General features: G+C 45.4%; 1 protein-coding gene across 11 annotated transcripts in view; it reads left to right on the forward strand.

Moving 5' to 3' along the window:
- Positions 1-14,176, forward strand: part of dock7 (dedicator of cytokinesis 7) — a 42,274-nt gene extending 28,098 nt beyond the window's left edge. For 3 of the 11 annotated variants that reach the window (XM_076170192.1, XM_076170185.1, XM_076170188.1), the window contains 25 exons: positions 21-161; positions 263-376; positions 532-699; positions 844-983; positions 1,292-1,461; positions 1,685-1,863; positions 2,009-2,191; positions 2,679-2,814; positions 2,979-3,075; positions 5,219-5,315; positions 5,413-5,547; positions 5,634-5,786; positions 6,426-6,584; positions 6,712-6,812; positions 6,961-7,153; positions 7,281-7,424; positions 7,739-7,870; positions 8,448-8,462; positions 11,099-11,224; positions 11,320-11,409; positions 11,489-11,725; positions 11,816-11,959; positions 12,171-12,277; positions 12,406-12,573; positions 13,279-14,176. In XM_076170192.1, coding sequence (XP_076026307.1) covers positions 21-161; positions 263-376; positions 532-699; positions 844-983; positions 1,292-1,461; positions 1,685-1,863; positions 2,009-2,191; positions 2,679-2,814; positions 2,979-3,075; positions 5,219-5,315; positions 5,413-5,547; positions 5,634-5,786; positions 6,426-6,584; positions 6,712-6,812; positions 6,961-7,153; positions 7,281-7,424; positions 7,739-7,870; positions 8,448-8,462; positions 11,099-11,224; positions 11,320-11,409; positions 11,489-11,725; positions 11,816-11,959; positions 12,171-12,277; positions 12,406-12,573; positions 13,279-13,321 — 3,372 coding nt within the window. In that variant the 3' untranslated portion in view covers positions 13,322-14,176. Of the gene's footprint in view, positions 1-20; positions 162-262; positions 377-531; positions 700-843; positions 984-1,291; positions 1,462-1,684; positions 1,864-2,008; positions 2,192-2,654; positions 2,815-2,978; positions 3,076-3,648; positions 3,667-5,218; positions 5,316-5,412; positions 5,548-5,633; positions 5,787-6,425; positions 6,585-6,711; positions 6,813-6,960; positions 7,154-7,280; positions 7,425-7,738; positions 7,871-8,447; positions 8,463-11,089; positions 11,225-11,319; positions 11,410-11,488; positions 11,726-11,815; positions 11,960-12,170; positions 12,278-12,405; positions 12,574-13,278 lie in introns of all 11 variants that reach the window. The other 8 variants (XM_076170193.1, XM_076170187.1, XM_076170189.1 and 5 more) reach the window with 5 other exon arrangements.
- Positions 14,177-15,884: the final 1,708 nt, after the last annotated feature.

The raw sequence follows: 15,884 nt of genomic DNA on the forward strand, positions 1-15,884 counted from the left end.
CGTTACCTCCATCATCATAGGTGAAGAGCATTATCCACCACCTGTACTTCTGCGACCGCTTGGAGTCGCCCAGGAAGAATCGTTTCCCTGAACGCTTCATGGACGACATCACAGCTCTGGTCAGCACCATCGCCGGCGACATCGTCTCCCGCTTCCAGAAGGTTGGTCCAGTGTAGTATTACTAATATATATGTTTTGGATTTTGGATATAAGTTGGCTCTGGGAATGGTTTAGATGGTGTTTGTCTTTTCCCTCCAATCAGGATCTGGAGCTGGTGGAGAGACTAAACACAAGCCTGGCCTTCTTTCTCAATGACTTGCTGTCAGTCATGGACCGAGGCTTTGTCTTCACCCTAATCAGGGCGTACTGGAAGCAGGTAAACAATGTTTGCTGTCATATTTATGGATTATTCAAACCGCTCAGAATGAATCTATCTAAACAATCATAACATCATTCCTTTCACTGCAGACTCATTTTCAAGGAGGTCTCTTCAAAGCACAAGCACACAAATGCTCTGCTTCTTCTCCACAGGTGTCCACCAAGCTTTACGCTCTGCAGAACCCGACCTTGGAGTCCTTGAGGCTCGACTTCTTGAGAATCGTTTGCAGCCATGAGCACTACGTCACCCTCAATCTGCCCTGCAGCCTCCTCACGCCCCCTGCATCGCCCTCCCCCTCCGTCTCTTCAGCAACCTCTCAGGTCAGACACAAAGATTGTAGTCATCCTTTATTATAACATTTTTATAACCATGAAGATTGCATAAACACGCTGCATCTGAGTTTGACTTACAGTCAAAATAATCAACAATGAACCGTGTATGTACGGCGTCTTACTTTGCCACAGAGCTCGGGTTTCTCCACGCACGTCCAGGACCAGAAGATCGCCAACATGTTCGAGTTGTCTGTCCCGTTCAGAGAGCAGCACTTTCTGGCCGGACTGGTTCTGTCTGAACTGTCTGTAATACTGGATCCAGACAACGAGGGGTTAGTATCACGAAAAGTCTTCTTTTAATTGATGGGAGCAGGACGTGTGGTCTTCACAGTGCACTGGCAGTTATTGTAAAGAAAGCAAGGCAATATCAGCAGGTTAGAGCCTGCCTATCTGTGGGTGAGAGATAAGCCTGTGTGTGTGCATATGTTCACGCTGGACAAGCATGAGAGTGAGTTACGGTTGCATTGTTTTCATACAACGTGCTGTCGGCGAGTGATTAAGTCCCCTCACCCTCCTATCGCTGTTCCTTTGTGCACAATGCTTATCTCCATTGTTGTCCATGTGGCTTTTTCTCTTGAAGGATGTTCGGCTTACACAAGAAGGTGGTGAGCGTCGTTCACAACCTCTTGTCCAGCCACGACTCAGACCCGCGATACGCTGACCTGGAGGTCAAGGCCCGGGTCGCCATGCTCTACCTGCCCCTCATAGGCATCGTCATGGAGTCGCTGCCACAGCTTCACGACTTCACAGGTGCAGATTTGGAGGCGTACATCTAAAAAACACACATTTATAAATGGTGTGATCTTGTTGCTACATCCTGTTGGAGTCATACAGAAAGAGGAGACAAGATATAAGACACAAGGCATTGTTTCATCTTGTCTTTTGGTACACAGAGGGCAGTCCTTCACAGTATCCTCCATTGCTCTTTCTGTGTTCATTTGCTCAACTTTTCTCCCTTTTCTTGCGTCGCCAGAGTCCCACAATCAGTGGGGTCGTCCAGGCGGCCCACAAGGTGCGACAGTGGGCAATGGTGGCGAAGACGCAGAGGGCGAAGGCAACAGCATGATCAGCCAGACTGTTGCCATGGCGATAGCGGGCACCTCCGCTGCCTCCCCGATGTCTCGACCGAGCAGCTTCTTGCTCAACGCGCAGGTAACCTTTACCCTGACCTCTTCCTGGGCGTTAAATTATTCCTCCATCTTGCTTCCCCCGCTTTCCCTCCTTTCTCTCCGCACCTTGTCCTATCTCTTGCCATTCCTCCGAAATTCAATACCTCTCCCTCTGTCTCCCCCCTTAGGCGAGTCGCCAGCACGGCACCTTCACCGCCGAGTCCAGCCGCAGCCTGCTCATCTGTCTGCTGTGGGTGCTGAAGAACGCCGACGAGCTGGTGCTGCAGAAGTGGTTCACGGACCTGTCGGTGTCCCAGCTCAACCGCCTGCTGGACCTCCTCTACCTCTGCGTCTCCTGCTTCGAGTACAAGGTAATCTCGGCCACCGATTCGCCAACTCACTGTAGGGATGGGCCCAATCGGATGCTATCCTGCAGTCGGTTCGGGTTTTGGTTGAAATGAAGGAGAATATTGGCCGACGCTTGAGCGATGCTTGGCAGTGTGACTTTCAGCTTTGTCTCACAACTTTACTTATCTCGGAACTGAACTGAAATGATTATTTTAAAGCATCTCAATCCTTTCTGGCCTTTCAGTTGCATATTTTTCAACTTCTACTATTTTCTATTGTCTCTGCTGTAGTCTGCTAATCCCTCTCTGTGTATTTGGAGTTGTTTCTGCTCTGCTCTGTTTGCTATCTGCCTTCTCTTCTTTGTTTGCACATTTACCTTTTTTACTACTAACCTGCTTTGCTCGCTGAGTGCAGTGCCAATAACTTCCCTCCTCGCTGTGTTCTCTGTCTACCCGCCCCGCTCACCCTCTGCCTCACGGAAACAAGGCCCATGTTGTGTTCACCATGCAGGGGAAGAAGGCCTTCGAGCGCATGAACAGCCTGACCTTCAAGAAGTCCAAAGACATGAAGGCCAAGCTGGAGGAGGCCATACTGGGCAGCATCGGCGCCAGGCAGGAGATGGTGCGACGCAGCCGCGGACAGCTAGGTGGGGACGTCAGGGTCAAGTCAAATACTGTACATAAACACGGCTAAAAATAACACACACGCACATGATGCTGTACAGTAAACACATGCGAGTTCAACTCAACAAGTCGGTCATGCTTTGCTTACGCTCACACGAGATAAAGCCGCATTTATCCTCCTTTCTAGAGCGGAGTCCATCTGGCAGCGCGTTTGGCAGTCAGGAGAACTTGCGCTGGAGGAAGGACATGACCCACTGGAGACAGAACAGCGAAAAGATGGACAAGTACGTCGCCTCTTACACTAGATACACTCCCCTAACTCCTCAGTTTCTTGATTCATGTCACAAAAACTCAGAAGAGGTGATTTTGAATTCTTACATCAGTGTTCAAATCCATCCAGTGATACATATCCATATCATCTCAAGCTGCTGATGCCCATTCATTGTTCGTTGCCCCCCAATCTCTTCTGCTGTATTTACACATGAACACGATCTGATAACACTGCAAAGGTTAAAACTCTTCAACTCTAAAAGATACAATCTGTGCTCTGACCTTCTGTCCCTCGGCCTCCGCTCGAGTCTTTCATGACCGAAATTACATCGCAACTAAATAATCAAATTAGATTACATTTTCTGATGATGTTACAAGCTTGTTCTTATATGTAAAATGTTCAATTCATATAAGTACAAATTTAAATGTAAAAAGCTGACTGGTGATGAAATAGCCCGTTAGTTGTGAAAATAGTGACCAAAGGTACCGGTGTTATATTGTGTCCTTTGTAAATTCAGCTCCAGCCTTTGCGTTCTGTTTAATTTCCCATGTGTTCTCTTATGTTGCTGTGTGTGTGTTTTATGTAGGAGTCACAAATCAGTCAGGTACTGTATGGTCCACATTTGCCGTGTGCTCCTTTAAGTCCCACCTCCCCCTTTTCCCCTCCTCATTTACGGTGCGTTGAATTGCATGTGGGAAGTTGGCGGCGATGGACATGAAATGAATTGTAGCCGTCTGTGTAAATGTTCTCGCCATAAAACCTCTGAAGAAGAAAATAATGTCCCAGTTAATTAATTTTTTTTACGGCAGCCACGACGTGATTCATTTCATCTCCATTCTGATTTTCTAACTTCACACATGCACGAGTACATTAATGAAGATCCTGTGTCTGACCCTCATGCCTCATCATTCCCTCCGTCCTGGTAACTTGTGTCTGTCTTGGGGTTGGTATTGGTTGCGGTGCGTCTGTCGTGCTTTTTTTTTTAACCAGTGTGCTTCTTTGTTCTGGGTTTTCTGATTCATGTTTGTGTTCTGGACTGAGGCTGCAACAAGACTGAGGAGAAGTTAAGCTGTAGTTTGACCATCGACAGTTTTTTGTTTTTAAGTGGCAAAACTCAGATGGACACCATGACAAGCTTTGCCTTGTGTAGCTCTATATCTTGGCGCTGTGCTGGGTCTGTAATGGTTCATCTCTAGTCTAGTCTGTAGACCAGGAATGGATAGAGGAGCCGTCTCCTCTCCCCATTTTTGTACGAGTAAGGTCACCGACACTGTTTATTTACAGCATTCTGGTGATATTTGCTGTTAACTTTCCAGACCTGTAGGCCTCCGGATGGACCCTTACCCTGTGGTTCATGCATTCAAAAGCCTCTAAAAGCTCACGACTCTGTACGTTTAGCCGGGCTTAAATATATTCACTGTCGCGTCAGATAGTTTTTTCCTATGACCTTTTACTAGGATAGATGAGGTCGCCAAGGGAATGTTATGGAAATGTGCACGCAGGGGAGCCAGAGAAAATTGATTTTTCAAGGTGTTATACAACATTATAACTAATTCAGTTCTATTTGGGAATCCGCAGTATGCTTTTAAATTGTGGCGCACGTAGCTTCTTTGTTTCCACTGTTGGAAGTATTTGCACAGGGGCTGATTATTCAAAGGCCCACAGACCTGCTAAGACAAAATACATGTATCTCCAGAATGCTGCAACTTAACAACAATGGTTCTGAGAGTTCATATGTAAATGACCTGAAAAGTTGTGAAATTTTGCACAATAGTTTGAGTTTGTCTTTAAATCCCTCCTGGCTTTGCGTCTTAACCCCGTGGTAAGCAAGTTATGGGATGGGGCTTCTCGTCTGTGTGAAACCAGCATGCATTTGTCGCTGTGGCCTGTAGCAGGTTTAGAGTCGTAGGTATTTGGTGTGTAAATACAAAGCTTTAAAATACTCGGTACTATGGGTTTAACGTAGCAGCTGTGTGATCCTATAACCTCTTCATCACATTAGGCGCTTACATTGCTCACAGCAATGGCTTGAATGTTGTGACTGGAGGTCCACACAGCATTCAAGGGTACACCACCAGCCTCATTATCGTCATCATCATCATGATCAGGGAGTTGTAATCCTTTTAACACGAGTGATTCTGGCTTCTTGATTGCAGGACCAGAGCAGAGTTGGAACACGAAGCACTTATTGATGGTAACCTTGCAACAGAAGCCAATCTGATCATTCTCGATACCTTGGAGATCATCGTACAGGTACGCACACATACACACACGTCTCGGCCTCAAACATAAACAGACATCCGTTACATTTGTAGGCTTTGTGTGATCGTGGGTTCTGTCGTCCCTGCAGACGGTCTCAGTAACGGAGTCCAAGGAGAGCATCCTGGGTGGAGTGTTGAAGGTGCTTCTCCACAGTATGGCCTGCAACCAGAGCGCCCTCTACCTCCAGCATTGCTTTGCAACACAGAGAGCACTGGTGTCAAAGGTCAGACTGAACCTGAACCCCTATTTAACTGCATCTTTTTATTCAGGCGGCACATTTAACGTCTTATTTCTGCATGTGCGTTTCAGTTTCCCGAGCTGCTGTTTGAGGAGGAGACGGAGCAGTGTGCCGACTTGTGTTTGCGGCTGCTGAGGAGCTGCAGCAGCAGCATCAGCACCATCAGGGCGCATGCCAGCGCCTCCCTCTATCTCCTCATGAGGCAGAACTTTGAGATTGGCAACGTGAGTACAGCCGCACACCGTTTGTTCATGAGCTCGGAAAGACGGTCTGAAAATGTTCAAGCCAAATTAGTGGGGTTTCCTAATGACGAAGATTGAAACGATCAGCACCTGCACCGCACATAAATGAACCATCACTGCTCTCTTATGTCTCTTCCCCTACTCTAGAAACTTCTCCACCTTTTCCACTTACCCAATACTTACAGTTTTATAGGCAGAATGATTTAGCCACAGTTATTCAAATTGCAATAATGTTAATAATCTCACTGTGGGAGGTGATTTGGCTCACGCAGGCACATTTTGCAAGGGGATTTTGAGGAGAACACTTTCCTCAAAATGAGCTGATGCCCCTATTTAATTAAATTCCTTAATGTCATGAGCCGACGAGCTGTCCTTTCCCAGCTGCTTCTGGGATTTTTGTCATTCTACTTTCCTTTTTTTCCTTGGCCTTATCGCACAGTGCAGTAAAAAAGCTAAACTGTCTGCACCTCATTCCTGTTAAAGCACCGACATGTTTCACGCGTGGAACCTCTTGAAATTAGGTAAATAAGATAGAAAAAAGGGTGGAGGTCCGTCTTCATCCCACCAACTTTCTCTGTCAAATCAAAGCCAGTTAAAGGTTCTCTCTTTGTGCGCCTCCAGAACTTTGCCAGGGTGAAGATGCAGGTCACCATGTCGCTGTCCTCATTGGTGGGAACGTCTCAGAATTTCAACGAGGAGTTCTTGCGTCGCTCTCTGAAGACCATCCTCACCTACGCAGAGGAGGACCTGGAGCTGAGGGAGACCACATTCCCAGACCAGGTAATGACCAAGCCCTCAGACAGATAAGCTCAAAACGTCACAATTCCTCATTTGGATTGATTGCTCAACCACACCTGAGATGAAAGGTTGGAGAAGTCTGTTGAAAACCTTTCATTCATTTGTCCAGGTCCAGGATCTTGTTTTCAACCTGCACATGATCCTGTCTGACACAGTCAAGATGAAGGAGCACCAGGAAGATCCTGAGATGCTGATAGATCTCATGTACAGGTAGGCATGTACACGCACACACACACACACTTGCACTTGCCATACACACACACACACACACACACACACACGCGCGTACACTGTCCCCCTCAGATGTATTTCCAAACTCTGGTCATTGTTTTGTTCTTGTGTATCTTCACGCATCCAGGATTGCAAAGGGTTACCAGACGTCTCCAGACCTGAGGCTGACGTGGCTCCAGAACATGGCTGGCAAACACTCGGAGAGGAACAACCACGCCGAGGCCGCTCAGTGTCTGGTGCACAGCGCCGCCCTGGTGGCAGAATACCTCAGCATGCTGGAAGATCGCAAGTACCTCCCAGTCGGCTGCGTCACCTTCCAGGCAAGGACGACTCAGGCTCACGATATCGACAAGATTAGACGTGTTGTGCATGTTCCAGACATCTTAAGCAAACAATCGACATAATGATGCAGTACAAAAATCAATTCTTCATCTTTATGTGCTGCAGAACATTTCCTCCAACGTGCTGGAGGAATCGGCGGTGTCTGACGATGTCGTGTCCCCAGATGAGGAGGGCATCTGCTCGGGGAAATATTTCACTGAGATTGGCCTGGTGGGACTCCTGGAACAGGCTGCTGCCTCCTTCTCCATGGTGAGACACAGGACGTTCATGGAGCAAATCTCTATCACCAGGGATCGTGTGAATTAATTATATTATTTCATATTCCTTGGAGTAATTAACGACGTGACCTGTTTCAGTTCCTAACTCGTGCCTTGAATTATTTAAAATCTAATTGCTGTGATTGCTTCAAGCAATCACCAGCTTGAAGGGGGTTCTGCCTAACTTCTCTAACTCATTTCTGTCAGGGAAACCATTCAAACATTTTCCAGGGCTTCAGACTTAAATATTTCAGGCACTTGTTCAGTGTTTGGTAGTCTTTGCAGTAACAGCACATTTTCTTTCAGGCGGGCATGTACGAGGCAGTGAACGAGGTGTACAAGGTCCTGATCCCCATTCATGAAGCCAACAGGGACGCCAAGAAACTCGCCACCATTCATGGTAAACTGCAGGAAGCCTTTGGCAAAATTGTCCATCAGGTAAGCACACCAGGCTGCAATGAGATAGATCCATGCTGTTAGTCCCTGGGCCAAATCCCCTCTTAATATCACTTAATACATTCACACACTTTGCTACACACACGCGTCAGGTTTATGAGGCAATGCAAAGGGGTTAGGAGTCTCAAAGGAGCAATCTGAATAAGAACAACCAAGATCGGTGACACAAAGGCCTACAAGGAGTAAAAGCATTGCACCCACAGCCCGGCTCAGCTTTGTTATCTGGCATTTTTGATAGCACACGTTGAGATGTCACAGCATGTGAGAAGAAGGTGAAGAACTACACTGACAATGTTCATTTAGACCAATTGAAGACCCAAAATAGCGCAAACCCACAAAAGCCCCTGTTTGGTGCTGAGGAAAAATCCAACAAACAAACTTAAACCATTCATCCATCATGATAAGATTCTGCTTTATTTTTAGCAACAAGTCACTTTTGTATCTGTGGTGTCTTGAGGTCAGTCTGGCTGTGATGTTACTGCGTGAGAGTGTGGGTGTATGTGTGTGTGTGTGTGTGGAGGTGTGTGTTGACCTGTCCTGTATTTTCTTTGTCACACAGAGCACTGGCTGGGAGGTAGGTGGCTAAACGGATTCCTGCTTGGCCCCCCCCCCCCCCTCGCTCACATTGTTCATTCATTTATTTGACTCTTGTTGTCATTCACTCTGGTCTTTTATTTGCTCGCTGTGGGCGTTCTGTTGCTCTCTCTTTGCTTCGTCACATACATCCAGTCCATTAACATCCGCAGACAAGCGTCCACTCGTCTGTCTGCCGCGCCCTGCCCAAGTGGGGGGGGGGGACACCACGTCTCCCCCATCCCCTTCCCCCCTCTCACCGCCAGAGAGGCGCTCGACAGTGTGTGTCAGGCTGTGCATGGGAGCCGACGTGTGTGACACTAACGACAAAAGTCTCTGTGAATGCAATCGCCCCGCACAATCACGCCCTTCACCCCCCCTCTCGTCATCTCCCCGTTTTGTCTGTCAGCCCGGCCAACTGACGCCACCTGCTGGCGCCTGCGGCCACTCTCTCATCTCATCTCATCTTCAACCCCAGGGCTCGATTTCAGTTGTTACTGTTTTTTTGCTTTTGCGTTTCTCCGCCACGTGTCGTTCTTTACTCTAGACTTCGGGTCCGCGCTGGATCCGAATTGTGTAATGTGCGATTTTTTGTCGTCACAGTAATTTGCTCAGGATGACTCTAGATTCTCGTCGGTTCTCTCGCTCGCCCTTTCCTTTGACAGTTGTAAACAAAATCGACCCCTGATGTGTTTTTGTTCCATTCACGCTGTTCCTTTTGTTAACCGATATTAACCCCTGAGTTCTCATGGTTTGTTGCATGATATGGACAGGGCACTCCTGCTTTGAGGGTGCATGGTGTGTTTCTTTGGGGTTGTGGATCTTTTATCTCCTCACTTCCTTTCTGTTGTCGTTCTGTCACCACGCTTGTCTGCCTCTGCATGGTTTTGGATCCACAACGTGTTCCTCGAAACAAAAATCACGATGTTTTACTTTTGCTGTTGGTGATGCCGTCTTATTCCTGTGTTCACTTGTGTTCACTTTGTGTTTGTGTTGTTTTTGATATTCTCTCGAGGTGGCCAATCCTGATTAAAATTTGTTCTGTTTTCTCCTTTTTTTGATTTGCCTGGTTGCCGACCCTTCCTTCCCACTTTACTTAATTGTGTGTTGTGGTAAGTTCCCAGTTTTGAGGGCTTCTTTAAATTTCTGCTTTACATTTCAGTTTGAAAGCGGTGATATATAAGTAGGGTGATAAAGGTCGATTGTTAGATTCCTCTCCTGGGTTGTTTTGCCCACAGTGAGCTTCTTGACATTTGATATGGAAACACACACACACACACACACACACACACACACACACACACACACACACACACACAAACACACACACGTTCACGCACACCTGTGTCCGATCTGCTCTACTGCCTGACTTTAATTACAAACCTTAAGCTTTCACTTGAATATACAGTAAAGACAAGGTCCGCCATATTCTTGCCTACAAAACTGTGTGTTGCGTCGGTCTATTGAGTGATCGATGTCCCGCATGTCCAACCCAGTGCGGCTGGGTGGCAGGATACCCCTAATCTGCAAGATGAAACATTGCCAGAGTTTACATGAGTCGTATGGTGATGATGACGTTTTCTGAAGTAGTAGTAAGCACAAGCAGTAGTGAAGTATTGGCTAGGTGGGCTCAGGCGTTGAAGGGGTCAACGCTCTCACTGAGAAACGGTCTCTTGTTCTCTGGCTCATTTACCCATGTTTCCCTTCTGTTTTCCCTCTTTGCACATACCGTGTATCTGTTCTGTAGGTGCTTCTTCTAAGGTGGAAACTACATATACATACCTGTAGCCATAAAAGCTGGACAAACTGTTGAAGCACACATTTGTTTATGAAATGCCAGATAGTAGAAGTATTGGCTCATATCTTTCAAATGAAGTGTCAGGCTGCTGTTGCTGTTTACCTTTTTTGCCCTCTTCGCTTGTTTAGCTGACGTGATTTATAGCTCGGGGTGTTGCTTGTAGCTGTGCAAAAGTGCTTATAATAATGATCATCATACAGCCATTAGATGCTTATTATCAGTCACAGTTACAGGGAAAACAATTTTTTTCCACTAAACCAAGAAACGGATGAATCACCCGGAAAGCTTTGAATTAAGAGGGCCGTGACCTTGAGCAATATAAATGTGGCACTTGCTCGATAGGGTAGGATAGCGGTTACTCCTGACTAAATGTGTGTGTGTGTGTGTGTGTCTGTGTGTGTGTGTGTGTGTCCGTGCGTGCTAGGGGACTCCTCCTCTTGGCTGCTTTCCATCTGACACCACTCTCCTGTCACTATAACTCACACATTCCTCTACATACGCGTGGATAGTGAACAGCTCTCATTGTCAGATCAGCAGAAGGTCTTTTGTGGTTGTGACTGTTGAACTATTACAATTGAAGGTTCTTTGAGTTCCCCGTATGAGAACACTTTGAGATAGGACTGTAATTCAGCTTTTCAACTTGTTATTCCACTTCTTTGAGATGTTTCTCTCAGGCAGTGAGCTCAGTTAGTTTGGAAGTCAAGGCAAAGGAAATCCTCTTCGATCACGATGCGATTAATCTCTTTCTTACATTTTGACAGGACGAAGAAAACCTGCTCTTATACGCGTCAAGCTCCTCAAATCTAACACTAATTCTCTTCTACCTGCAGAACGGGAAGAGAATGTTCGGTACGTACTTCAGAGTCGGAATTTACGGCTCAAAATTCGGCGACTTGGACGAGCAGGAGTTTGTGTACAAAGAGCCGGCCATCACCAAGCTGGCGGAAATCTCTCACAGGCTGGAGGTAAACGCAACAAAGACGCCCGGAGCAACGTCTCTCTGACATCTGAATTCCACTGTTATACCACAAATACTAACGAGGAACACATTTTCTCTCAGGGTTTCTACGGGGAACGGTTCGGCGAAGAGCAAGTCGAGGTTATCAAGGACTCCAACCCAGTGGATAAGTGCAAGCTGGACCCAAACAAGGTGCGCATGGGACGAATCTCCCTCATCCTCTGTGCTCATTGAGACCTTGTTTTCACGCCTTTCCTCTTTCTTCCTCCAGGCCTTCATCCAGATCACGTATGTGGAGCCGTACTTCGACACGTACGAGATGAAGGACCGCATCACCTACTTCGACAAGAACTACAACTTGCGGCGATTCGTCTACTGCACTCCCTTCACCCTGGATGGCCGGGCCCACGGCGACCTGCACGAACAGTACAAACGCAAGACCATCCTCACCACCTCCCACGCCTTTCCCTACATCAAGACGCGCATCAACATCATCCACAAAGAGGAGGTAGGCATCAATGTCTCCGTTACAGATTGACGTGGTACGGTGTGTGCCGAATCGGGCCGTGTGTATTCACTGAAATCTCTCATTTCCAAGATCATATCCACGCCCATCGAGGTGGCGATAGAGGACATGCAGAAGAAGACCCAGGAGCTGGCCTTTGCAACGCACCAGGACCCGGCTGATGCCAAGATGCTGCAGATGGTCCTGCAGGGATCGGTGGGCACCACGGTCAACCAGGTAAAGTTAAAGAGGGAGAGAGGGAGAGAGATGTCGTGAAGAAGAATATTCTTTGTGAAGTTGAGGTGATTTCTTAAGCTCGCCCTCATCTGTTGCTCTAGGATAAACTGCTAATTGACCAGTGTGACCGTTATGATGCACAGTACTTGATGAGATTATGTGTGTGTGTGTGTGTGTGTGTGTGTGTGTGTGTGTGTGTGTGTGACCAAAGGGGCCTTTGGAGGTGGCTCAGGTGTTTCTGTCCGAGATCCCAAGTGACCCAAAGCTGTACAGACACCACAACAAACTACGGCTCTGCTTCAAAGACTTCACCAAGAGGTACGGGCTGGATTCATGTATGGTGGTGGAAGGAAGCATGTTGCTCTCATTAAACAAAGTCAAATCTGTATCACAAAAGTATGACCTTTTATGTTTGATGGACTATTTGATGGCCTTTTCTGCTCAAGATGTGAAGATGCTCTGCGTAAGAACAAGAGTTTGATCGGCCCGGATCAAAAAGAGTACCAGAGGGAACTGGAGAGGAATTACCACCGCCTGAAGGAGGCGCTGCAGCCCCTCATCAACAGGAAGATCCCACAGCTTTACAAGCCTGTTCTGCAGGTTAACTCACACAGGTGAGCCCCTATGAGGAGCATTGTCAAGAGTAAAGAGATGATCATGTGTTAGGGGTTAGAAAGAAGTCAGAAACGTCAGAACGTATCTTTAAGTAAGTTTAATGTCTTTTGCTCAGGATTTTATAAACAGATAAAATGCAAGCACACACTGATAGGACGGCTCACACATTGTCTTGTACTGATACAGGTCATAGTCCGCCCAGGTCACAGAACAAATCAGGCTATTCCACTTGTTTGTTTCTCTGCATAATTCTAACAGATTTAATGTTGTACAAGTTATCAGTCACAGTTGCATGTCGTGTGGAAAAGGGGTTTTTCCACTACAGTCAATTCTTTGTTTTTGCTTCTGTAACAATCACGCAGCAAACGGACAGCTTGACAAGGTAGATTGAGACGTTCAGAGCTATGAGTTGTGATGTTGTGACGTGTGTTTGTGTTTTGTTCTTGTATCATTTGTTGCTTTCGTCTGGTGGTAGAAATTCATTGTAAGGTCAAATATATGTTTCTTTTCTTACAATGGGAATATGATACTGATTGATGATTACTTCCTTAATATGTAACCTTTTATTGGAAACTATGACTTCAGAGAGTTTAAATCAGGCAAAAAAGCCTACTTAAATTGTTCACTATTGACCTCAAAGAGTCATCAGATCTTTGTACCTTTTTACTCAAAGTTATCATCCCCTCTTGTTTTTCTCTTTGCAGAGATTCTTTCAGCAGGATGAGTTTCCGCAGACTCGACATTTGAAGACGAAGAGAAAACATGTAAACGGAACTGCAATATTAATTTATTCTCCTGTGTAAATAGGAGTGTGTGTGTGTGTGTGTGTGTGTGTGTGTGTGTGTGTGTGTGTGTGTGTGTGTGTGTGTGTGTGTGTGTGTGTGTGTGTGTGTGTGTGTGTGTGTGTGTGTGTGTGTGTGTGTGTGTGTGTGTGTGTGTGTGTGTGTGTGTGTGTGTGTGTGTGTGTGTTTCCTGAGAAGGCGCTAAAAGCAGAGCAAAAGCGTTCCGGCTCGGTACGTCATTCCAGTGTCTTAATTTGTTTACAGATAAACTGTTACACAATCAGTAATGCGAACAAGTGAACCTGACAGATTAAAGGGATACCTTGGCCTTTTCAACTTACGTTTTGCTTTGTTTGCCATTTGTCACTTGAGGGAACAAGTGTGTGTATTTTTCCCTAAGGTAGCCTGTTAGTATTTATGACGGAATGCTGTTCTGAAATCCTTTTATTGGTTAATTGAAGTGCCAAATTCCTTTTATTTGCCAAGTTTTGACAAGCGTCTGCAGAAACGGTACTATTTAAAATAAAAGTCAAGGTTTTGTTTTCATTTCGTACAAAGTGTCAAATCTGTGTTTAAGTTCATGTGTGCACTTTTTTTATTACGGTGTAGCAATGCATTTTACAACTTGAAAGGTTACGTTGTTTGAAATGGGAGAGAAAAAAGGATGGAAAATTGCAAAAAATTGTACCATTATTTATCACAATGCTTTATTATAATTTTTTTGTTAAAGCGATAGGGACTTTAAGCATCCTTGTATAATTTTATGTAGTTTTGTTTTGTTTATTTTAAATATTTTACTAAATAAATATTTTATTGTTCACTTAGTGTGTGCAGGTATTTTTTTTAAAGAAGAAAGCATTTGATATGACATTGAGCATGCAGAACCAGGATGTGACACACACACACACACACACACACACACACACACACACACAGAGCCACAACAACTAACTGCAGCAGAGACATGTTGAAATGACATCATAATGTAAGGGCAGAGTTTCAGATGATCAACACTGCTAGTTCCAATGACAGGTAACATCATTGTCATTGTGACATCATTCATGTCATGACAACATTAATAACTGATGTGCTTGAGTGCCCAATGAATCACACACAGGACAATCAAAAGCTCAAACATGTTCCAACATTTCCTTGTTTGCCTTATTCCATAATGATTGGGATCCTGACTTTCATTTCAAAGATTAGCGAGTCTTGGTTTGGACTGATTATAACGAACCAGAGTTCAACTTAAATAAATGGTGATGTTAAGTTTTGTGTGCAATCACTCCCAGATTTGGCACATGACATTTACAGATTTAACAACTGCACTCACTCTAAGATGCTGGCTAAGAAATCAGACCTGAAGTGTGTTATAGATTTAATTACGTTCTCTATCTTTTCCCCGCATTTAACTATTTTTAGGCTTTTACAAATGACATATTGACCACATTACCTGGAGTCTGATCTCTAAGAACTGAATTATATGAAGTGTTATGCTTACCATGGACCATGATCATCCACTTTGTTGTCTTCCGTAACTGATTACTCAAAAAAAACAGTAATTTCCATTTCATCCACATGGTAAAATGGGTCAGGTGTGCTGCTTTGTTTTTCGAGAAGCTGCTTCCTCCCTCTTTCAGACTGGATGTTAATTTCTAAACAAAATAAATCTTATAAACCTGCTAAGGTTAAGTTTGTCGCCTTCATGTTGTCTCCAATACAGCCAGGAGTTAAACACAATAAACATGTTCTTTGGTATCTGACAATATCTGTGACTGTCATCATCTTCTTAAAGGAAACCGGGGAGACTGTAGTTTTCTGTTTGTTTTCACTGTTATTCTGCAGCTTCGTACTCCAGTCCAGATGGTGGCGGTAATGCACAACTTAGCTCCTCTGCCAACCGCCACAAATCCCAAAGAAGAAGAAGACACGCGTTCTCTAAATGTAGGATCACGCCGCGCGCTGTGGAAGGAGTTTGGCCGCTGATGAAGTTCCCGTCGTTTTGTAAACAAACATGTCTACGCTTCAAACACTGAGAGTACGGGTGAAACAGCAGCTAAATGCGGCCATTGACGAGATCCTCCGTATATTTGAAAGAACCACCGTAGAGTACGAGGAGGAACTTTGTCGTTTTCTACAAGAGGGCGACCAACAACACAAACTACCGCGTCCTGCTCGCAACCCGGAAGTTCGGTTACACGGTTTGTTTACTTTCGTTTTTTTGTCATTTTGGTAAAGTCACAGATTGCAGAGGTATAATAAATGTATTTAATTCGTTATATCACGTATATTACCGTTAAAGGATTAACGGGGGTAGCGGTTATAATGGTGATGTAATAAACTTTGAAGAGGGTTTTTAGTTGCCGCCACCTTTGTTTATCCGATCGGCTCCGTATTTAAAAGTAAGAGGAAATTCACACATCAGGGAGAGAAAAGATGACACAAATGCGTTTAAAAGAAGAGTCAAAACGCCCCAAGTTAAAAGGGCCCTTAGGGGTGACCACTCCACGACCCTAAAACACACAACA

Source organism: Genypterus blacodes, unplaced genomic scaffold (genome assembly GCF_046128005.1).
Source record: "Genypterus blacodes isolate CSIRO-AG114 ecotype Tasmania unplaced genomic scaffold, CSIRO-AGI_Gbla_v1 ptg000215l_1, whole genome shotgun sequence".
Taxonomy (NCBI): domain Eukaryota; kingdom Metazoa; phylum Chordata; class Actinopteri; order Ophidiiformes; family Ophidiidae; genus Genypterus; species Genypterus blacodes.